The sequence below is a fragment of the Octopus sinensis genome, linkage group LG23, assembly GCF_006345805.1.
Source record: "Octopus sinensis linkage group LG23, ASM634580v1, whole genome shotgun sequence".
Classification (NCBI taxonomy): domain Eukaryota; kingdom Metazoa; phylum Mollusca; class Cephalopoda; order Octopoda; family Octopodidae; genus Octopus; species Octopus sinensis.
Window position 1 is genome coordinate 27,792,097 of NC_043019.1, and position 25,000 is coordinate 27,817,096.

The 25,000-nt window shown below is 35.4% G+C and overlaps 1 protein-coding gene across 1 annotated transcript in view; it reads right to left on the reverse strand.

The window, feature by feature from the left end:
- LOC115223376 (MAM and LDL-receptor class A domain-containing protein 2) overlaps nt 1–25,000 on the reverse strand; it is a 166,536-nt gene that overhangs the window by 135,943 nt on the left and 5,593 nt on the right. The window contains exon 2 of the mRNA XM_029793883.2: nt 13,820–14,090. Coding sequence (XP_029649743.1) covers nt 13,820–14,090 — 271 coding nt within the window. The remainder of the gene's footprint in view (nt 1–13,819; nt 14,091–25,000) is intronic.

The window sequence follows — 25,000 nt, forward strand, 5'->3', positions numbered from 1 at the left end:
AAAATACTGGCCTTTTCCCAAAATGAGACAGAATTATATTATATTCCTTTACAAGCTTCAGCTCAAGGTTGTGGCTGTGCTGGAGCATCACCTGTGCAATTGACACTGCTTCAAAAGTTGCTTTCTGGTGAAGGAGTGAATTTGATGCTGTTGTCCATAACAGTGCTTCTTGCAATTTCACATCAACCAAGGTTGATCTGAAATGTGTAGAACCCTACCATCAATCAGCACATGTTTTGCTAATCAATAACACTAAATAATACACAATACATACATACATACATACATACATACATACAGACATACATACATACGTACATACATACATACATACATACAGACATACATACATACGTACATACATACATACATACATACATACATACATACATACAGACATACATACATACGTACATACATACATACATACATACATACATACTACATACATACATACATACATACATGCATACATACACACACACACATACATACATACATACATACTTACATGCATGCAAACATGCATGCATGCATACATACACACATACATGCATGCATGCATACATACATACATACATACATACATACATACATACATGCATACATACATAGTGTACAGTTGTGGAAATCAGCTGCCCCGTGGATATTAACATAAAGCTGAAGATTAGTGAAAAAGAGAATACCTACACTGAATTATTGAGAAATCTGCAGTTACTCAATCCATATTACAAGTTCAGATTTGTACCTGTAATTTTTGAGTGTGTATGTATTAGTCATCTATGCATACTTGTTCACCTATCTGTGTTTGCATACAAGCACACACATACGTACACATATATATGAATGTGTATAAAGGCATATATGCTGTATTGCTTTATATGGAGAAAATGTGTGTTATGTATAAGTGTTGAATGTGTGTGTGCTTGTGTGTGGTTGTTGTGCGTGTATGTGTGTATATATGAATATATATATATATATATATATATATATATATATATATATATATATATATGTGGTTGTGTGTGTGTGTGTGTGTGTGTGTGTATGTGTATATATAATATATATATATATATTACATTATATATTTGTTTTGCAAGATCCTTGATGTGAAATCATGTGTTGAAACAGATATTATTGTATTTAGGAATAGTCATGTTGCCAGTTTAGCCAATAAAACACATGTACTATATATTTGGTGTTAATTTGCTTCAGCTTTATTTTTTACATTAATCGTATTTCGGCCAGAGTTCGTTCGTCACACTTCTGTGACCTCATCAGTGGTCCTTTGCTTTCTTCTTTCTTATTTGTGTGTCTTTCCTTACTAACAATCAGCCATTTTGTATTTTGTATTCCTATTCTATTTGCACATGCATATACCCCTATGCGTGTCTATGTTTTGTAAGTGCGTGTGTGTGGAGGGTGCCTGTATTATCTGTATCCCTTGTTTATAAATGTTCATTTAATGTTATTTATTTTGTTCATTTGTTTATATCTACTAATTATTTTTTATTCTTTCTTGTTTTGTATTTAATTTAATTTAATTTTGTTTTGTTAACATATATAGTTATTTAATTCCATTTGTTTATCTGTGTATTGTATTATTCATATTGTTATCAGTTTATGGGGATTTCATTCTGTCATATGTTGTGGTGAGTTGGGGGGTGGTGGTGCTAGTTTCCATTCCAGTTTCCTATTCAGGCTAAGTTTATCTTCTATTATGTGTGTAGCTTCTGTAATTTGTCTAAGCATTGCGTCTGTTCTATGTATGGACAAAATTTTAAATTCTATGTTGTTGAATGAGCCCCCATGTTGCTGCTTGGCATGCTGGTATAGAACTGATGAGTTCTTCTCTTCCTTAAGTTCCCTCCAATGCTCATTTACCCACTCTCCTATGCTCTGTGCTGTTTCCCCTACGTACATCGCTGTCTTGTTACTGCACCATCCCTCTGTACATTTTATACTATAGAATACATTTCTGGCTTTACAGTTTGTTTGTGGGCTAAATCTACATACAGTACAGTTCCTATCAGTATAGGGAGTTCTACTAAAAGGGTAGGTTCTACCGATTAGGGATTTGATAGGGTTGCCTGGCCTTTCAACAACCTTAATTCTTAGCTTAAGTTTGTCTAGGGCCCTTCTAAAGCAGTACGACAGTTCACCTCTAGGGATGGTGTTGACAAACATGACACTCTGGTATTTTTGGCTATCATACCATGAGTTGGCCTTCCCTATTTTCTTCTTAGGAACATGCATATGAAATAGAACATGTATTTAATATCTCTAACTTCACTTCTAGTCTTTGAAATCAGATTAAATTTTAGAATATCCAGTGGTATAGCTGACTTATGAAACAATTATTGACTATTTGGATAAGAAGAATTTGCCATTAGTTTGGACTATAAGAAAAAATATAATAGACATTTTCCATAGTACTTAACTGCTTTCATAAAGCATTCTGTTTTATCTGTACCACACCAATTCAGAGTATGATGTTCACAGGATGAAAAAATAGTGTGATTTATTTTCATTAAGAAATATTCTTTTGTATTCCCTTCTAGCTGGCTGTCATCTTGGCGCCCTTGCCACATATTTCACCTCTACAATTGTTCTATGGAATGCTATTCCTCCTCATTTCCTCTATCAGGTTTGAAATCTGAAAACGTGTTTTCTCATGAGTACCTTCAAAAGAGAGAAATATCTCTTCAATCTTAAATTCACACAATCTATACTTTGAAGGTATCATATGGTAAATGTTGCTTATTTCATATGTGCAGAATTAGGTGTTGTATTAACTATTACTATTATTGAATAGTAAATGGTAACAAGCTGGCAGAGTCATCAACATACTAGATAAAATGCTTAGCAGCATTTCTTCTAGCTTTACATCCTGAGTTCAAATTCTGCCAAGATCAACTTTACCTTTCATCCTTTCAGGGTCAATAAAATAAGACCAGTTAAGTACTGGGGATGATGTGATTGATTTACTCTCTCCTCCAAAATGTCAGGCCTTGTGCCTATAGTAGACAGAATTATTGTTGAATAGTATTTTACCGTTGAATTTTCAGAAACTTTGTTTTAAAACAAGATCATAACAAAGAGAAGTAAAATTATTTTGTGATTTTGTGACTTACAACATTTCTTCTTTTTTTTAAAGTAAAAGGAAGCTACAGTTGTCAACATTGACAATCATATGAGAACTACCTCAGAATACAAAACTATGTTTATCCAAAAATAAAATGTCAATTAGATGGCATAAAATAAGATTCTAGATATTTTAGCCTCCTCTGGTTGAGTTCGTTTTTGTAAAAAAAAATATTCCATTCAGGTGTAAGCTGTGTTGTAAGTATAATAGTTTGCTTCTCAGTCCCATGGTTCTGGGTTCAGTGCCACTGCGTGACATCTTGGACAAATGTCTTCTATTATAACTCCAGTGAGTGGATTTATAACTTGTGAGTGGATTTGGTAGGCAGAAACTGGAAGAAACATGTGTGTGTATGTGTCTTAATGTCTTTTTGAATTGACTTTGTGTGATAGTTGGGAGTATCACTGTCATGCAAGCAGTTTATTTCCAGTCTTCCATGAGACCACAACGAAGTATCCTCTTTCTTGGAAACAGTTAAGGGTTGGCAATAAGAAGAGCAACCAGCCATAGAAAGTCTATCTCATCAAATTCCATTCAACCCAAGAAAGCATGGAAAAGTGGACATTAAAATGATGATGCATCTGTTTGGATGAATTCATAGTTCAGTTTATGCTAGTTACAACATTCATGCTCAGGAATTTTGTTGTATAATTTTTTCCATCTATTTACTGCGGACCTTCTACTCTTTTGTGTCGAAGCTGATGCATCAACTCTGCCTTTATAAAGAGTCAACACAGTAAACAAAATATGTCTTCTGTCTTAATACTTCATTCCAATCAATCCCTCCTACCATCACCCCAGACAGTCAGCTATTTTAATTTCTATCTTTAAAGCTGCCAGCTGGAAAAGATTACTTCTCACTATCACTTGAAAATACTTCAGGCAAGGAAAAATGTTCTTTCAGTATATATTGTCTGCAATTTTTTCTAAAAAAGAATTAATATCACACCAGTCCAGTGTATTATTGGTATGTCCTTTTTCCTGACTTGGTTTTAAGCTAGTGCTATTCAGGGTGGTTTATTTGACCATTCCCAATGTTAGGTCAAAGGTATTCTGTGTGGTTTATTTGGCCATTGTAGATGGTTGTTAGATCTGGTATTTTGTGTGGTTTATATCGACAGTGTAAATGGTGAGGTCAATTGTACTTGTCACTTGGTTTCTTTGAACTAAGGCCTCTATCCAGTGATGAAGCCTTCTTGTTTATCTCTTGGTTTTTCTCTCATTCCCTTTCATGACTTCTGCTTATACATTGCACTGATATGATTGAAACATGAAATAAAATTCTTACTTGAAATTCTTACTTGAAACATGAAATGAAATTCTTACTGTAAAGGATTGTAATAATAAGGTTATAATTTTGAAACCAGATTTAAATATTTGTTCAACCAAAGGTACATCCTATTGCAAAAAAAATTATTGTTACTCAGTCCTCTGGAAGTCATAATGTGCAGTTTGCTAATGGGATGTATGTGAATGACAACTGTTGAATGTATAGAGATAAAGAGAAGAGGAGAGGAAGAGAGACTGAGGGAGAAAAAGAGAGTTTGTGTACATGCGTGTTTTCAATAATTATTTTTTATTTATGCTAAGGCCAGTAATTTTTAGTGAAGAGAATTAGAAAAATACCTTGTTATTTCAAGCATATAAGTTTTCTCTGTCCCCCATCTACCATAAATATCACCAGTGTCATCACAACTAACATTATTAGTATTATCTTCAAACCATGACTATAACCATCATTACTGCTGCTGCCCTGCCCCGCCCTTGCCTTTATGCTTCACTGTACCCAATACTAAATTCTACAACTATGTCAACCAGGAAGAGCAAAGGGATCACGTGGCAATCAACAATCTAACATTACATGAACCCAAATTTGGATAGTGTACATTATAGTGTACATTCCTGACCTAAAAAAAAAACATACAAAGGCATGTATATATATGAAATATGAATCAGTTGGTAGTTTTTTGAGATTATAAGAGTTGTGCAAAGTTTTCAAGAAATTTACTCTGGTAGCCATTGTATTCTTATACAATGGCTACCAGAGTAAATTTCTTGAAAACTGGTCTCTTTGCCTTCTTGTTCTTCTCTGAGTTGCTTACGTAAGATTTGTAGCTTTGGGTCTTAAGTATGTTTTAAATATGTAGCAGGGCAGGTACAACTACCAACCCAAGCATGTCACCTTCACACTATAACCGGATACTAGCAACACTACAGAACAGCATATGCAGTCAGCTATCAACTTCAATAGATATAAACAGATCTGCTATAAATAGATGTCAAGTTTTTGTGAAACCACACCCTGCCATTTAAAAAATTTTTTAAAGGATATGGTAGCAGAAAATGAACAGTGTGGTCATAGCTGGAACACTTTTGATCATAGACCTGAATCAGGCTGATTCAGAGTGTCACTCTGAATCAAGTTGAATCAGGGTGTCAGAGGGCTCAGCACCATGATAGACATACCACATAAACAAAAAATAAAGTACTTAGAATTCCACCTCTACAACATACACACAACAACTCCATAAAATACCAAAAACCAAAATAGCACCCACTTTAAAAACACTCACAAGGCAAAATTATTTATGAATTGAGTGCTTAATAGTTTATTATTCACACGACTGAAATCAGGAAGCATTGTTACAATACATAAGCTAAAATTTTGGTAAATGTGAGTAGTCATCAGTACAACAAGAATTGATTGCTTGCTGAAAGGGTTACACAATATGTCCCACATTCAAATGTTGAATTGTTATGCATGGGACAGGTGATATTTTTATCATTTCACATGCAGAAAAGCATGCTATTTTCATGTCTTCAATACTTTGTGTATAATGCTCACAAAGTAGGGAAAGCAGTTCGCAATTCTGCCAGCTTGCCACCTCCTATCATCATAATGATAAGAATTGATAATGTTTGGTGGTTAGTGGTTGTGTGAGGGACAAATCACCTGGTTTGGATGGTCCACTCTCTGAGAATCATTTAAAAAGATATATTTTCCCTCTCTTGGCAGATGTTTATTACAACTTTTAGTAGACAGGGGACATTCCTAACAGACAGTCAGACAGACAAACAGACAGACAGATAGATAGATAGATAGATAAATAGATAGACAGACAGACAAACAGACAGACAGGCAGATAGATAGATAGATAGATAGATAGATAGATAGATAGATAGATAGATAGATAGATAGATAGATAGATAGATATCTGTTAGGTGAGTGAACCCTACCACCTAACAGACCTCAGAGGACACACAAACACTTACTCATACATCATCATCATTATCATCATCATCATCATCATCATCATCATTTAACGTCCATTGCCCATGCTGGCATGGGTTGGATGGTTTGACCAGATTAGCATGTTGGAAGGCTGCACCAGACTCCAGTCTGATTTGACATGATTTTCTACAGCTGAATGCCCTTCCTAATACCAACCACTCTGAGTATGCCATGGGTGCTTTTTACATGCCACCAGCATGGGTGCCATTTGTATGACACCAGTATCTGCCACAACTGTGATTTTGCTCAGCTTCATGGGTCTTCTTCTTAAGCATGACATAATGCCAAAGGCCTTGGTCATTGCCTCAATGAGGCCCAACACTCGAAAGGAACTTAGCCACTTTGTCTCTATTCCTTTTATTTTATCTTTTTTCAGTCAAATATCATTGTGGACTTATTTCACTTAAACAATCCTCTCTATCTCTTATTATAAAAGGCAGAATTTATCTGCCTCCCTTTGTCTCTTATACAAATCTACAATATAGGATTTCTTCAATTACAATTTACCTAGCATTTTTAAGAGTAGAATGCATCGGGTCGTGCCAGGTCCAGTTTTTAAAATTTCAACCCCAATTAAGCAAAATTTAGAGAAAACTCACATTGTGGTGTCTAAGTCAAGTGCTTTTCTTAGTGTGGGCTACAGCACACGCACACGCACACACACACAAACGGAGCGGACTGTTTCACTGACGCTATCACCCTAATTTCTCCTCCTTTGTCGTTGCAAGTGTGCAACGATTAAAGTGAAAGTAATTCACTTTTTGTAGTGAGTGACTCTTTCACTCTGCATTCCCACTTCCTCTTTACACACATAGACACGTAAATATATAAATAAAATTGTAAGCTAACGTGTGTGTGTGCGTGTGTGTGAGTGTGTGTGTGTGTGCGTGTGTGTGTGTGTGTGAGTGTGTGTGTGTGTGTGTGCGCGTGTGTGTGAGTGTGTGACAGGAAAGTTTTTTAGGACGAATATAAGACCTAAAATATATCCAAGTAGCAGAAAGATCGCCCAAAAGTGTATATAGATATTTAAATGTATTTATATATTCATCTATACACATATGTATGTATAATGTGTGTGTGTATATTTCCATAGAGGTAACCTTTCACTCCATACAAAGTTTTTTAGGACGAAAATAAGATCTAAAGTTATCTCTAAGAAACAGAAAGATCGCCCAAAAGTGTATATAGATATTTAAATGTATTTATATATTCATCTATACACACATGTATGTATAATGTGCGTGTATATATTTCTATAGAGGTAACCATTCAATCCATACAAAGTTTTTTAGGACGAAAATATTTATATATAAAAGAAAGGTTGTGTGTCTGTCTACTCCGATTTAGATTCCTAACTACTCCCACATTTTGCGATGCAGTTTAACCAAAACCGGGTATCTTATAGTCGTGATTCATATCGAGCCCTTCTGGGTATTAGCGCGCGTCTACGATGAGTCTACGATTTTACAAATAATTTACCATCATTTTTTTCCATTTTAATGCATATTTTTTTAATAAAGGGAAGTAACTCTCAAACTTCACACCAATATGCGTGCTCATATGCGACGTAATATCACATCAGCAGCATTTCCTCACACCCTCCTTGCACTTGGCGAAGGCAAAATACCAGGGGATGAAAATGGTAATATTGCCATCGATTCCATTTGTACCATTGTTAAGACGCCTTCTAATCTCAGAGATGCAGTGTTCCCAGATCTACAAGCTAATTATCAGAATATGGATTGGATTGGCAAAAAGGCTATACTGGCCCCGAGGAATAAAACTGTTCACCATATTAATGATGAAATGCTAAAACTCATTCCTGGGGAAGTCTATCGATACAACTCCTGACCCAGAGGACGTCATCAACTATCCAATAGAGGTACTCAATTCCTTTGAGCACCCCGGACTACCACCACACTTTCTCAAACTTAAAGTTGGTGCCCCTATAATGCTCATCAGAAATTTGGTTCCCCCAAAACAATGCAATGGCACACGTTTGATTGTTAAGTCCTTATCTCCCACCGTAAACTTATATCAATATTTGCCTGAATAATCATCATAATTCAGTGCAATCATTAACAGTACTTTCAAGCAATTCAGCCCCGAGCAACGCCGGGCAATTCTGCTAGTTATATATATGTATATGTGTGTGTATGTATGTATATATATATATAATATATATATATATATATATATATATATATATAATATATATATATATATATATAATATATATATATATATATAAAGAGAGAAAGAGAGAGTTAAATGCAGGTGTTATTCAAATTCAGAATTTGAATAACACCTGCGTTTAACTTCATTTATTTATTTATATACATTATACAAAATATATCACGTAAACCCGAAGTTTCTATCTTTAAAAACAAGGAGTTACAACCTTTTTACTTGTGTGATTTTTTGCTACCCTGGTAACTATTTACCTACTTTTTCCGTGTTAATTGTTAACAGGAGAAAAATACACACATCTATCTATCTATCTATCTATCTACTATCTATCTATCTATCTATCTATCTATATATATATATATATATGTATATATATACATATATATATATATACTATATATATATATGTATGTATATATTATACTATATATATATATATATATATATTATATATATATATATAATATATATATATATATGTATGTATATATTTATACTATATATAATATATATATATATATATATATATATATTAGAAAAAATGAGGTAATCAGATCGGATGGTTCATATTTATAGATATTTATTTATATATTACATTTTTTACATATATATCATATCATTCAGATCATATCATTCGGATTAGCGCTTTCTCCCAATCGAGTGGGCTTTTCAAATCAAATCAATTCCTTGTGGGTAATTTGAACATTTTATAGTTTTGTAGTAGTGGTGGGGAGGAATAAGACAGTATAAAAGGGTGAAGAGGAAGTGAGACAGAGAAAACATGTGTGTATGTGTATGTGTGTGTATGTGTGTGTGTGTATGTGTGTGTGTGTGTGTGTGTGCATTTGTATCTGATAGGGAAGAAGAAGTATTGTTATTCCGTTGGCCTACTGGACCTCCTGTGGTTTTCTAAGAAATTTGGCTCTGCTCTCTGTCCAGTCTCGTGTCACTGAGTGTGTGTTGTGCGTAGGCTGGATGGACAAATATATATATATATATATACTATATACATATATATGTGTGCATGTTAAAAGCGTTGTAGTTCACTTGAAGTATTATAGTGAAAAAAACAGGCACTCCGTCACTTGCAACAACAAGGTTTCCAGCTGATCCAATCAACAGAACATCTTGCTCATGAGATTAGCATGTAAGTGACATCACGGACACACATACCCCTTCATATACTTCTCAGGGAAATTTAACATGACACAAAGTATGACAAGACTGGCCCCTTGAAAAACAGGTACTACTCATTTTTCCCAGCTGAGTGGACATGAAATAACATGCTTTGCTCAAGGACACAACACGCCACCAGGAATCGAACTCATAACCCTATGATCACGAGCCAAATACCCTAACCACTAAGCCATGCACCTTCACAGTATTGTAGTAGAGAAGTAGAATATAAAAAGGTTTTTTTTCAACTTACATTTCTGCATTGTTAAAAGCTTTCCTGATTTCCCATGAAAAGGGAAATGAGGTAAGCTTCTAACAATGTGGAGCTGAAAGTTGAAAAAACCTTTTTATATTCTGGTGCAAAGGCCCATCTTCAGAAGTGTATAGTCAAAGAAATATGTATCTATCATTAATCCTACCATTTGGATAGCTGGGTGGGAAGTGACCTGGTTTTAGCCTGGTGCTTGTGCTAGTAGTAGCAGCCCCACAAAAGATGGAACAACACCATCATTTGTATTAATAATTCTTGAGAGCTATTGTACCACTAGGAAGAATTCAAAAAATATGTTTGAAATGAATAAACTTACAAGTCTAATAATTAAATTTGTAGCAAGGAACTATAAATAATTACAATTCAAAATCAGTAGTTCATATTTCCTCATACACACACACACACACACACACACATGTTGAGGTGCAGGACTTAGTGGTTAAAATATTAGACTTATGATCATAAGATTGTAATTCCTGGACCGTGTGATGGGTTGTGAATTCTTGCAATGGACTGGAGATATATATATGAATATATATATCTCAGGGGAGCAGCTAAGTTGATTTTAAATTTTGCACAAGACCAGCAATTTTTGGGAAGGGGCTAAGTTGATTACATCAATATATATGATGTATGTATATATATATATATATATATACATAGAATTAAAATAAGGACTCGAATTAGGCAATCAACTTTTCTTTATAAATGCAAACATAGTTATAAGTTCAATTTCAAATATATATATATATCAATACATATCGACATATAATATATAAATGCAAAAGCTAATTTCTGTGTGTCAGTGTGTCACACTTTACCCCTCTCTCTCACTATTCAATGAGACTTCTACTAATGTTCATGTTGGGGTGAAAATAATAGTAGGCATAGAAACAGTGAGGGCACTGGTGAAGACAGAGAGAGAGAGAGAGAGAGAGGGAAAGAAAAAGAGAGGGAGAAAAAGAGAGACAAAGAAATTTAGGGAGAGTTGATGATGCTTTATTAAAAGTAATAGTGTTGATGGTAGCAGTAGGATAATAATAAGAGAGAGAGAAAGTGAGGGTATGTGAGAGAAAGAGACACTGAACACTGAACTAACATACTGAATGAACACACACATTTAGCCTTTTTGTGATGGTAATGGGGTGATAGTAATAGTATGAGCTGTAGTTGTGATAGAGGCAGAGGCGGCAGTAATGATGGTGGTGTTGGTGGTGGTAGCCAAAGTGGTCAGGGATGATGCTGAGAGTAAATGACGTGAAAGACAGCGGTGATAGTAGTGGAGTGGAAGACAGCGAAATCAAAGATATTGATGGTGGTGGCATCAGAAGTCTGGATGTTGTGTGTATGGCGGATGTGGTGGTGATGGTGGTGGTACTGTTGTTTATCATGCAGTTTTGCAATATGTTCCAAGTCGACAAATTACATCAATATTTTGATAAAAATTGTTCATTGCTTGAAAAATATTGTTCAAGCTTAATAAAATTTGATATGTACTCAATGCATGATAAGACTAAGAATACTAAACATTAGAATGATTAACTGTTTGACCAAAGTGTTTAACATATGAGTTTGAAAAACTAGTAAAAAATGGCTAATTGATTAATTAGTTATCAGAGTAACTAACCCATTAACTAATAATAGCAATAAAGGACCGAACCAGTGCATGTGTTTATTATTACCAGTATAATGCCCCTCCCAAGGTTCAATAGTACATATATACTCTTACTCATTTCACTCTTTTACTTGTTTCAGCCATTTGACTGTGGCCATGCTGGAGCACCACCTTTTAGTCGAGCAAATCGACCCCAGGACTTATTCTTTGTAAGTGTAGTACTTATTCTATCAGTCTCTTTTGCCGAACCGCTAAGTTACGGGGACGTAAACACACCAGCATCGGTTGTCAAGCGATGTTGGGGGGACAAACACAGACACACAAACATATACACATACATATATATATAGATATATACGACGGGCTTCTTTCAGTTTCCATCTACCAAATCCACTCACAAGGCTTTGGTTGGCCCAAGGCTATAGTAGAAGACGCTTGCCCAAGGTGCCATGCAGTGGGACTGAACCTGGAACCATGTGGTTGGTAAGCAAGCTACTTACCACCCAGCCACTCCTACACCTACATATATATGTATGTATGTAAGTACGTATGTATGTATATATATGTGTGTGTGTGTGTGTGCATACTTACATGTGTGTGCATATGTATGTCTTTTAGATAAAAAAAATGTATAGAAAGAAAGAAAAAAGGGTAGGAAATAAAAGAAAAGAAAGACAAAGAAAAGGAATAGATTGATACACATCAGTCAATTCTATTTTTTTTACCCTTTTGTTTCCTTCACATTATTCCCATTTTCATTTTCCTTCTATCCATTCTTTCTTTAAAATTTACAGATTGTGTTCATTCATTTGTGTGCATGTGTGTCTCCATGTGTGTATGTGGATGCGGGTTGGCTTACGTGATTTTATGTATTAGCAGATTAGCACTTGCGTGTTAATATGCAATTTTTTCCATGTTCACATTTATTGAGTTGCCATTTTGGCATTATTCACTAATGTCTAGGATCTTTTACTTTACACATACAAACATGCATATGTATATATATATGTGTATATATATAGTATATATATATATATATATATATATATATAATAAAATATTAGGGAATAAATCCAAACTTACAGGGAAAAATCAGATTTAGGATTGAATCCAATTTTATAGTAAAATATTATATTATATTAAATTAGAGGCAAAACCACTATTAGGCAAATCATACAATGAAAAACTTAAGCCAATACATAAGATTATTTAATTTATATTATTTAAATATATAACAAAATTATTAAAAAAATATAATTAATATCACACTAGTGTGATATATATAATTAATATCACACTAGTGTGATATTAATTATATATTTTTTAATAATTTTGTTATATATTTAAATAATATAAATTAAATATCTTATGTATTGGCTTAAGTTTTCATTGTTTGATTTGCCTAATAGTGGTTTTGTCTCTAATTTAATATATATATATATAATATATATATATATATATATATATATATATATATATATAGTGGTGGTGAGTGAAATGTGTAATTTACTTTTCAAACTAAGTTCTTTTTCCTCCATTTCATAGCCCATCTGTAATGCTTTCATTTGATTAGTTGATGGGAAAGGCAAAGAGCGAAAGACAAAGAAAAGAGAAAAAGAGGATAAGGTGAAAAGTGAGAGAAAAAGAGGGAGAGCGCTGTGTATAAAGTCTATAAAATTGTGCATAAAGTATATGGAGTGTATATATATATATATATATATATATATAAAATGCATTAAATAATCATCGTATTCCAATTTCCTTTACTTTTCAATGATTAGTGGATGAGCAACTGTCTTTTGATACAGACACAACACAGACTACACTTCCAGATTTTTGGGATAAAGTTTTCAGAAATAACCCAATAAGTTTACCATTAATTCCATGAAATATTCACGGATCTTGCTAGTTGTTTCTAATTTAGACACAATAATAGCAATTTTTTGTTAGAGTGCTGTTCTAGCTGATTACTTGCACTCCAGTACCTGAGGTTTGAGGGACAAAAAAACTTCCACCTCAACAGGATCAGAATGTAAAGACTGCCCCAAAAATACAGTAATGCATTTTGTCCAACGTCCAAACAAATCTGCCAATTAAAAAAAACCATGTTATGGAAGAAAAGTAACTTACCTTGGCCAGAAAAATAAATGGCCACGACAATTCCAGCAGCAACGCCTATCACCACAAGTAGAATTCCAAAAATTATTAGAAACTTCTTGCAATTGTGGCCGTTGGAAGAATAATCTGAAGGCATGTCATCCCAGTCATTGTTACTCTCTCCAGAAAATAAAGTTTGCTTCTGTGTGTTTGGCCAGGTGCGCTGCAGCCGACTCACCAGTTCTGGCTGATAAGCCAAGTTGTCGTATTGAGGGCCCCATTCTTTGTCAGCTGCATTTGAATACTGCCAAAGGAAAAAGAAAGAAATGGTAAAGAAAAATTCAATCATCAACATCATCAAAATCATCATCATCATTACCAAAACTACCACCACCATGGCACCCCTCTCATCATTGTCATAACCATCATCATCGCCAGCATCATCATCATTATCATCATCATCTACGTAACAAAGACATAACAACAACAGAGGAGCAGCATCAAAGAGGTCTTAACAAGGTTGCATGAATCTGTTAAAAATAGCAGCCAATATTCCTTCAAATCATATTCTACTATTTCAGAAAAAGAAGGATACACTCTATAGTGTAGTCCTAGATGCGTTATGCCTGAAAATATGGCTGTAGCTGAAATGCAAGCAAGAGTAGACCTTCTCGATCAGGTCAGACCTGGGACGAAGTAACAACAAAAATGTCTCCCAAACACCCTTTCTACATCCTTACATAAAATATTGTGCATGTACATATGTGTGTGAGTGCGTACTGTGTGTATGCATGAGTCTATATGTGTGTGAAGACCTGTGTGTGTGTCTATGTATGTGTATGTAGGTGTAGGTGTGTATATGACGAAGTGAACATGTGCGTATGTGCATGTGCACGCATACAAATGTGTGAGTGTATGTACATGCGTGTGAGTATGTTTGAATATGTATCTGTGTCTACATAGTGTGTGCAGGTGTTTACGTATGTATGAACTTATATACATATATGCTTGTTTAAAACTAATCTTTCACTGTTGCTAACTGGAATTTTTTGCCTTGTCATTTTAGTCAGAATACAAAAACCTGTCAAAGGACAGATGAACTCTGTAGAGTCAATGGCCATCCAACAATTGGAAGGGAGACTTTCAATTTTTGTTTAGACATCACTCTAAGAGAAGGAAAACTCTACTGTAAAATCTGAAACTTCATTTGTATCCAATGATAAAGATTAGTTACTCTTTTGGAGAGAAAATGCATACATTGTTTAGAGAGTGGGATTGGCCTTGCACAAGACTTTTCTTTACTTTAAAAAGCTTCAGACACAGGCATCGCTTGATTGTTAACACCTCTTGTATGTGTTTCAAACTATGGCTGGATATAACCGAAAAAAAGGCCAAACACTCGAAGAAAAATTACACGATGGAATGAAGGGATGTGTTAGTATGGGTGATAAGTTCTCAGAATACTTGTTGCAAGAGGTGTCCATCGTTGCAACATCTGAGCTAAAGAGTATAGGCTGCTAGCAGGACTGAAAAGTCACATTAGTGCTGCTCATGTCTAAGAGAAAAACCAAATGATGATGTTGCTCAAAACTGAGCTGCAGTTTATCATGTATGTATGTATGTATGTATGTATGTATGTATGTATGTATGTATGTATGTATGTATGTATGTATGTATGTGTGTGTGTGTGTCTGTTTGTGTGTTTGTGTGTGTTTGTGTATGTATGTAGACATACATACATACATACATACATACATACATACAAACTGACTCTCTTCCTAATTAGTTGGGCTATGACCCTCTCCATGACCTTCATTACCTGATCCAACAACTTGATACCTCTGTAATTATTTGTATCTAAAGTGTCACCTTTACCTTTGTAGCAGTTGACTATGGTCCTGCTACACCAGTCATTGGGTATGACTCCTTCACGTATCACCTGGTTAAGTTAACTGGTGACTAGGCAATAGCCAACACCGCCAGATATTTTGAGCATCTCTGAGGTGATTCCTGATGGGCCTGGGGCTTTCCCTGTCTTCATACTCCTAATTGCTTTATCTACCAAGGTACTGCCAATTCGGATAGCTGGTCCCTCTGTTGGGTCGACATTCGGCAGACTCTCCTTCTCTCATTCATTCTCTTTATTGAGCAACCTTTCATAGTGGCGTCTCCACGCATTTATATACATATAAATATATGCATATAAACACACACACAAACACACACACACACATATATGCATGTATGCATACATAAAATTATAAATACATATAAAATATGGAATTTAATATATGTATGTATATTAATATATATATATATATATATATATATATATATATATATGTATATGTATACTAGCAGTATCACCCGGTGTTGCTTGGGTTTGTTTCGACCCTTTAGAATTGAAATTTTTGAAAAGTAAAAATCTCTTCAAGTGAACATTTTTCCAGTTGAAATACACCAAAAAATGGTGACACAGCAGTCAAAAATCGTAAAAAATAGGGATTTTCATAGAAAAAAAGCACCTTTTTGATGTGAATAATTTTCGGTGTTAACATGGTCCGATTTGAATTTTATCTTCTACAGAATGAAGAGCAAGCCTTCCTCTATCATACTCTCAATTTTGGTCAACTTCCACTGCAGGGTCTCGAAGGAGATAGTGTTAGTTGAAGGCTACCAAACCCGCCACACACAGACAACTTCAGGTTTATATATATAGATTTGCTACACACTACTTTCCATCCTTAATAATGAAACTTGGTAGATCCAAAAGTTAAACACACAGACACACAAGTTTGAGTTTTATATATCATCATCATCATCGTTTAACGTCCGTTTTCCGCGCTAGCACAGGTTGGACGGTTCGACCGGGGTCTGGGAAGCCAGGGGCTGCACCAGGCTCCAGTCTGATCTGGCAGAATTTCTACAGCTGGATGCCCTTCCTAATGCCAACCACTCCGCGAGTGTAGTGGGTGCTTTTTACGTGCCACCTGCACAGGTGCCAGGGGGGGCCTGGCATCAGCCACAATCGGTTGGAGCTTTTAACGTGCCACCGGCACGGAAGCCAGTCGGGTCGGCGCTGGCATCGGCCACATTCGGATGGTGCTTTTTATGTGCCACCGACACACGTTCGGATGGTGCTTTTTATGTTCCACCGGCACGGAAGCCAGTCGGGGCGCGCTGGCATCGGCCACGTTCAGATGGTGCTTTTTATGTGTCACTGGCACAGGAGCCAGTCGAGGCGGCGCTGGCATCGGCCACATTCGGATGGTGCTTTTTATGTGCCACCGACACACGTTCGGATGGTGCTTTTTATGTTCCACCGGCACGGAAGCCAGTCGGGGCGCGCTGGCATCGGCCACGTTCGGATGGTGCTTTTTATGTGCCACCGGCACGGAAGCCAGTCGGGGCGGCGCTGGCATCGGCCACGTTCGAATGGTGCTTTTTATGTGCCACCGGCACAGAAGCCAGTCGGGGCGCGCTGGCATCGGCCACGTTCGGATGGTGCTTTTTATGTGCCACTGGCACAGGAGCCAGTCGGGGCGGCGCTGGCATCGGCCACGTTCAGATGGTGCTTTATATGTGCCACTGGCACAGGAGCCAGTCGGGGCGGTGCTGGCATCGGCCACGTTCGGATGGTGCTTTTTATGTGCCACCGGTACAGAAGCCAGTCGGGGCGGAGCTGGCTGGAATCGGCCACGTTCGGATGGTGCTTTTTATATAGATATATATATTTAATATATGTATATAGAGAGAGATCAGACTGGAGCCTGGTGCAGCCCCTTGGCTTCCCAGACCCCAGTCAAATCGCCCAACCTGTGCTATCATGGAAAACGGACGTTAAACGATGATGATGATGACGATGATATATATATAAAATTCCATATTTTATATGTATACTAGCAGTATCGCCCAGCGTTGCTCGGGTTGTAAGGGAAATAACTATATAAGCATTTTTAGAGAGTTATAGCCAAAAAATAGCAAAAAAGTGCATTAAAAATTGAAAAAAAATTAAGGTAAATTTTTTTTTTAAATCGTTGACACATCGTAGATATTTTTAGAGAGTTACTTCCCTTACATAAAAGCGAAAAAAATGCATTAAAATGGAAAAATATGATGGTAAATTTTTTTTAAATCGTAGACTCATCGTAGACGCGCGCTAATACCCAGAAGGGCTCGATATGAATCACGACTATAAGATACCCGCTTTTGGTTAAACTGCACCGCAAAATGTGGGAGTAGTTACGAATCTAAATCGAAGGGGACAGACACACAACTTCACTCTTATATAAAGATGCTTTTTTTTTTCAGTCATAGAGTTAGATTTATGAAGGTCTTCAGTAGAAAATATTTCGAATTCTGACTCGCTGCTTGATATAATGAAATTCGTATCCATTTTTTGTCAGAATTAAAAATTTTGAAAACATAATAGGAACAAATTTCGGAAAAAAATCTCCCATAATTCACGGAATTAAAATTACACTTCGATTTTTGTACAAAACTGTATTTGAAGTGTTTACGAAGTATAATACGTGTTTTCACGAATGTACTAAAGAGATTTACTCTGATATTCTCATTTAAATATGAATAGGTAAATTCGGGCGGTTTGGTAACGAAAGGGTTTATATAAGTGTCGTCTGTTTATACATAAACACTGTTTCATACTTTCAGTTTAGTCTTCCTCAAATCACTCTGTCGCTAATTTACTCTCTTCCAAGAACATTTTCACTCACTCTTATCTGTTAGCTTCCCATACATTTTACTCATGTATCTATCAGCGTGATAGACAGAAACAAATATTACATCTAGTTTCACTTTATTCGTTGCACACTGTGTGTGTGCGTTTGCGTGTGCTGTAAACCAGACTAAGAAAAGCATTTGACATACACACCAGAATGTGAGTTTTCTGTAAATTTTGCTTAATTGGAGTTTAAATTTTAAAAACTGGACCTGGCATGACCCGATGCATTCTACTCTTAAAATGCTAGGTAAATTGTAATTGAAGAAATCCTATATTGTAGATTTCTATAACTTACAAAGGGAGGCAGATAAAATCTGCCTTTTATAATAAGAGATATAATTTTATGTATGCATACATGCATACTATATATATATTAATAGATATATATATATATATAGATATATGCATGTATGTGTGTGTGTGTATGTGTAATATTTATATCATACATATATATATAAGTATATGTGTGACAGCACACTTTTGATGCAAGTTGGATGAAGTGCCTCTTTAATGTCTAAAACTGCAAACATTATGTAAATTTTCACTTCAAATTTTTGTGCAAACTGGTGTTGCAAATAGAGTTGGTACAGAAGCAATTGTAACAAATCATTAAAGAAGTGTTAAAGAATTTTCTACCACGGCACCAGAGCTGCCTGGGGATACCCACTGATACAGGTAAGGAAATTCCCACACAACAGCACAAGCTTTGTTGGGTTGGGGATGCTGCAACTCTAAGTCAGATGTTTCTACCATCCTCAGTGTTCGTTTTTGTTGCAATGTATAATACTGAAGACTGTCATATTTTGGTGTTGTAAAGACTGTTGCCAAAGAAACTGAAATGGTTTTATCTGTGGATAAAATTCCCAAAGACAGGGTAACAATTCTTGGCTGCAGGAATAACAAAACCAAGCTAATGGTAAATCATGAAAGTAATAAGGGTTTAAGGGAGTGAAGATACATACACTTATCTAGTGTGGTAATAAAAATGGTGGTAGTGGGGAGGGGTAACAACTAAAATTTTTCTTCAGTACTTTGAAGATTTCTTCCTATGTAAAGTTAGAGGATATTGTAAATCTTTTAACCGTGACACAAAGTGTAAAATATTTTTTATAACAAGTAGCTAAGTGTGAGCAGAATGTAATACACTCAATGAAATCTAAATATAGATCGAAGGTCATGTGTCATTTCTTTCATTGAGTAATGAAAAACTTCCCAAAGCTCTCATGAAGATATGGTGTGATCACTCGTGTTTGCTGAGGATAAAATATAAAAAAGCACCCTGCATTGAGAGTATGTTAAAATGTAACCGAGCTTAATCTTCCAAGACAAGGAAAAAACTGAACCTAACTTATCAGGATTTAAAGTTTGAGATCAAAAAATTGGTTGAGTATGCTTGGACTATTATGAATCCAAAATATCATGGAAAGACAAAAGAGAATAGACATGAAAACCAACCAACTGATTGAGAAATAGTGGAGATGATACAACATACTGAGAAGGAACATGAAGAAAGTGCAGGAAAAACAAAATGAGAACGCAGTTGAAGAAATCATTTTTGGAGATAAATGTATTCAGGTGATGAGAGATATAATAGAAGAATTAAAGTAAAAATGATTTATAGCAGAACAAGAGATCAAGTCTATTTATGTAATTAGAGAGAAACTTAAGTATTAGAAACAAGCTATATTGCAACAATTGTTGAAGAAGATCATTAATAAACCAGCCAAGTAAGCCTGAGACTACTTGATAGTTATAGAGACCCTGATAACCCTGCATACCTATTTCTTTACTACCCACAAGGGGCTAAACACAGAGAGGACAAACAAGGACAGACAAACGGATTAAGTCAATTATATTGACCCCAGTGCATAACTGGTACTTAATTTATTGACCCCCGAAAGGATGAAAGGCAAAGTCGGCCTCGGCGGAATTTGAACTCAGAACGTAACGGCAGACGAAATACGGCTACGCATTTCGCCCGGCATGCTAACGTTTCTGCCAGCTCGCCGCCTTGACCCTGCATACCATAAATCCCTAACTGATCCAGATGTACATGTAATATTTTGAACTATTATTTTTGGTTTTAAATTTAATATTTCAGAAAAAAAGTAAAAACATTGTTTGGAAGCATTATTAGTTGTATTATTTGTTGATTTGCCTTTTGCTCTGATATTGATAAGACATTGATATATATGTGTGGAATGAGATGGTGAAACTATGTTAACATAAGGTATGTGTGTATGAGCATGCAAGTGAGTATGTATTAAATTTATTATCATATTATTGAGCTCAATTCTTAAATGTGCATACAATCATATCTAACATGTTTGTGTACACTTGGACATGGGACGATCTTTTGCTGTGGAAATAGTCTAAGAAGAAAAACTTTCCCATAGACAATATGTGTGAAAACACATTTTGGGGTTATGAATGACTTCATTGGATCACAAGACACATGCATATCTGTGTTGTTATGCTTCATCAGCTACGAATACCAAGTCAGTTGTCCACAGCCCAGTAAACAGTTGTTCTTATATGTAAGAATACTAAATACTTTTGCTGGTGTGCACAAATTTTTTGACAAACTGGAATTAATGAACTAGAAACACCTAAAGAAGGATTGAATGAATCAAATAATCACCAGAATATTTTAGACATTTGTAATACTATCCAATCCTATTATATTAAATCATGATTTTTAAACAAATAAAAAATATTATGTATAGTTTTTATTCTGTATAGTTTTTATTTTATGTCATTAAATAGAACTATATACAACAAATATATTTTAATTGATATCCTCACATTTTCAACATTAGACTCCCAAATAAATTTATGTTCTCTTAGGGTTGTGTATCAACCGAGAATATTGAACTTGTGTTCTATAGAATAATGATGGAAAATTGTAGCTTTGTGTTTCAGTTTAGTTTGAAATGATATTAGAATCTAGTAAAAGGAGTCACCTAGGGCCAAATTTATGTGTGGGCCAGTATGAGCCATGGCTAAGGGATCTCTTTCATTCAGAGAAGCTTGCAGTTAAAAATTTTTAAATAGATTTCCAGCAATGAAATAAATAATTAATATTTTTTACTTGTTTAATTTTTTTTTAATCCAGTAGAATTCTTTAAAAACTATCGAATCTTCTATTGATTTGTTAGGTCCTTTTCATTTTAAAGTTCATTAAATTTAACAGAGTCCCTCTGAATCTACTGAGGCTCCTTTAAGCATTGGGGCCTTTTCAAACTGCTTGAAGCACCTAGATGTATTATATTACTATGTTTTAAATTAGCAAAATCACAGGAGCACCCAAAACCTATTATTCTAAATCTGGCCCTGGGTCACCCATTCAAATTTATCACATAATTTACCATGTTTAAGCAAAACTATTTATGTACTGAAAGATATCACAATAGGCCACTTGGAAGATCTCCATAGCAATAGGAAGACAATTTTGTTAAAGGATATGAGTCAAGACAATAAAGAATGGTGCAATCAAGACAAGAATGGAAGCAAATTGTGACCAGCAGGGCACAATGGCATTTGATAGTCTAGTTGATACTGTGATACTGTGATATTTACATATATTATGTAAGTATTTTTATGTTTGTAATATTTTGCTTATATTTGTAAGAAGAAATATTTCTCCTGACTTCAGCTGTTGAAAGCAAGCTAAGCAATCTCTCATCAGTCTTAAGGAAGGCAAAAATCAGCTGGATGGCCCTCATTATTTATACACTCAGCTTATCATTCACAGCTGGAATGTGATCCAGGAACCCTCGTGGCAGGCCACTGATGTTAAATAATGTATTAAACACTAATAACATGCAATTTAGTAGTTCCAGTTCTCGTACACAAACGGAATTGGTCAAGTAATGTAGGCACTTTTGATGAAACTTCAAAAAGTGTAAAAAAGTCAATTAAGGTTGTTCTTCATTTTATCAATTATGAGAGAAATAGGTAAATTTGATATGTTTGTATATATATTGCATGGGTTTATATAGATCATAGGAGTAAGCATGGCTATGTGGTAAGAAACTTGCTTCCCAACCATTCTGGGTTCAGTCCCACTGCATAGCACCTTGGGCAAGTGCCTTCTACTATAGCCTTGGGCCGATCAAAGCCTTGTGAGTGAATTTGGTAGACAGAAACTGAAAGAAGCCTTGTGGGTGTGTGTATATATATATATATATATGTGTGTGTGTGTGTGTGTGTGTGTGTAAGTATGTATGTATGTATGTATGTATGCATGTGTGTGCATGTGTATACACAAATTTGTATGTGTGTATATATATATATATATATATTTCTTGCCTACAGCTGTTTCCTCACTCAATTAATTCAAATACGGAAATATAATTCAAATTTCTATAATTGAAACCATTCAATTGGTTTCACTGAATGCTGGTAAAAACTGGAGAACTTAGATGCTTAAGGGACTTTGGTTCCTTAACTAAATAAAATAATATATATATTCCTTTATTTGTTTCAGTCATTTTGACTGTGGCCATGCTGGAGCACCACCTTTATTCAAGCAAATAAACCCCAGTACTTATTCTTTGTAAGCCTAAAACTTATTCTATCAGTCTCTTTTGCCGAATTCCTAAGTTATGGGGACATAAACACACCAACATTGGTTGTGAAATGATGGCAGAGGCACAAACACAGACACACAAATACACACACACACACATACACACACACACAAACACACACACACAACACACACACACACACACACACGCACATACATCAGACTTCTTTCAGTTTTCGTTTCCTAAATCCACTCATAAGGCTTTGGTCAACCAAGGCTATAGTAGAAGACACTTACCCATAGTGCAATGCAGTGGGACTGAACCTGGAACTATGTGGATGGTAAGCAAGCTACTTACCATGCAGCCACTCCTGCACCTATAAGCCACTCCTGCGCTATTGTGATGGGAACAGAAGCAGCACCTGTCCTTGCGAACCTAATAATGGGTTTCTTTGAATCTACCCTATATGAACTTTTGCTCCAAAAATTTGGAACCCCATTCCACCAGTATATAAGAGAAAACTGGAAAAGGCACCTAGATGATTGTTTTATCATCTGGAATGAAACCTATGATAAACTCTTGGATTTCAAATCCACACTGAACAATATAAACCCCAACATCCAATTTACATGGAATATAGCAAGGAACAGCTCCCATTTCTGGATATTTTGATTTTAAAAAAGTCCAACAACCAAATTGCAACAAACATTTACTACAAACCAACAGACTCAAAACAGTATCTCCTTTTCAGTTCATGCCATCCTAAACACATCAAAATAAATATCCCATTCAATCTAACAAAACAGATCTGTACAACTGTATCTGACACAACCAAGCCTACAAGAACTCAAAATAGCACTCCTTGAACGCCAATACCCACCTCCACTTATAGAACATGGAATTAAATGTACCAAGAAATTGGACACAAACACACTAAGGACAACTAAACAAAACACCACACCTCACCTTAAGTCACTCCCATACATATCAACCCACAACTCCAGAAACAATGAAGCATACAACACAGTTATACAAAATCTCCCTCTGCTCACTCAAGACCCGAAAATGAACAGCATCCTAAATACACACAAGGTACTAAAATGCAAAAGACAAGATAAATCACTCAAAAGACTCCTAACAAATGCCAAACTATACTCAATACAAATGATACCAACAGTTAATAAATGCAGACAATCTAATTGTGGTACATGCCCATACCTAACTGAAGGCTCGGAATTCATATTCCAGCAAGGACAAAAATTCTCAATTATAACCAACTTCACATGTGCTTCCCAGAACCTTATCTATGTTCTAAACTGCTCAGGTTGTGGTCACAATTATGTGGGCCAAACGAGCCTTACTTTGAGATGCAGAGTCATGCTGCATAAAGAACAGATTCGTTTCCCTCAATACAGGCAGATAGCACTGAGCAGACATATCGACATATGCGCAAGTAATAAAATGCCGAATTTTCATATCTTCCCTTAATAACAATGTAAAGATTCAATCTCAGTACAAGAACACCTAAACAAGGAAAACCTGTTCATACAAAAGTACAGACCACACCTCAATATACAAATTTGACCATTTTAAAAATTATACTAAGGAGCCAGTTGTCCCTCTTGCCACCTGTTACTTCCTTTGGTTCACTCTCTATACTCATTCTTCTTATTCTTCAAACATCCAAAATGATGAAACCCCTGTATCACGAGAACTGATTACTGTACAATGTCCCTTGAAAAGCTAATTTAAATAGCAAAAACCGGTTGGATTTCACGACATCCATATAATATGTATATATTTATAAAAAGATATTAAACTTTTTATATTTTTTTTTCACATATTTTCAACTCATAATTTTGCCATGTGGTGTATACTGAATCTTCAGTATCTTTATACCTTGTATATTTATATATATATATAAAGAGAGAGAGAGAGAGA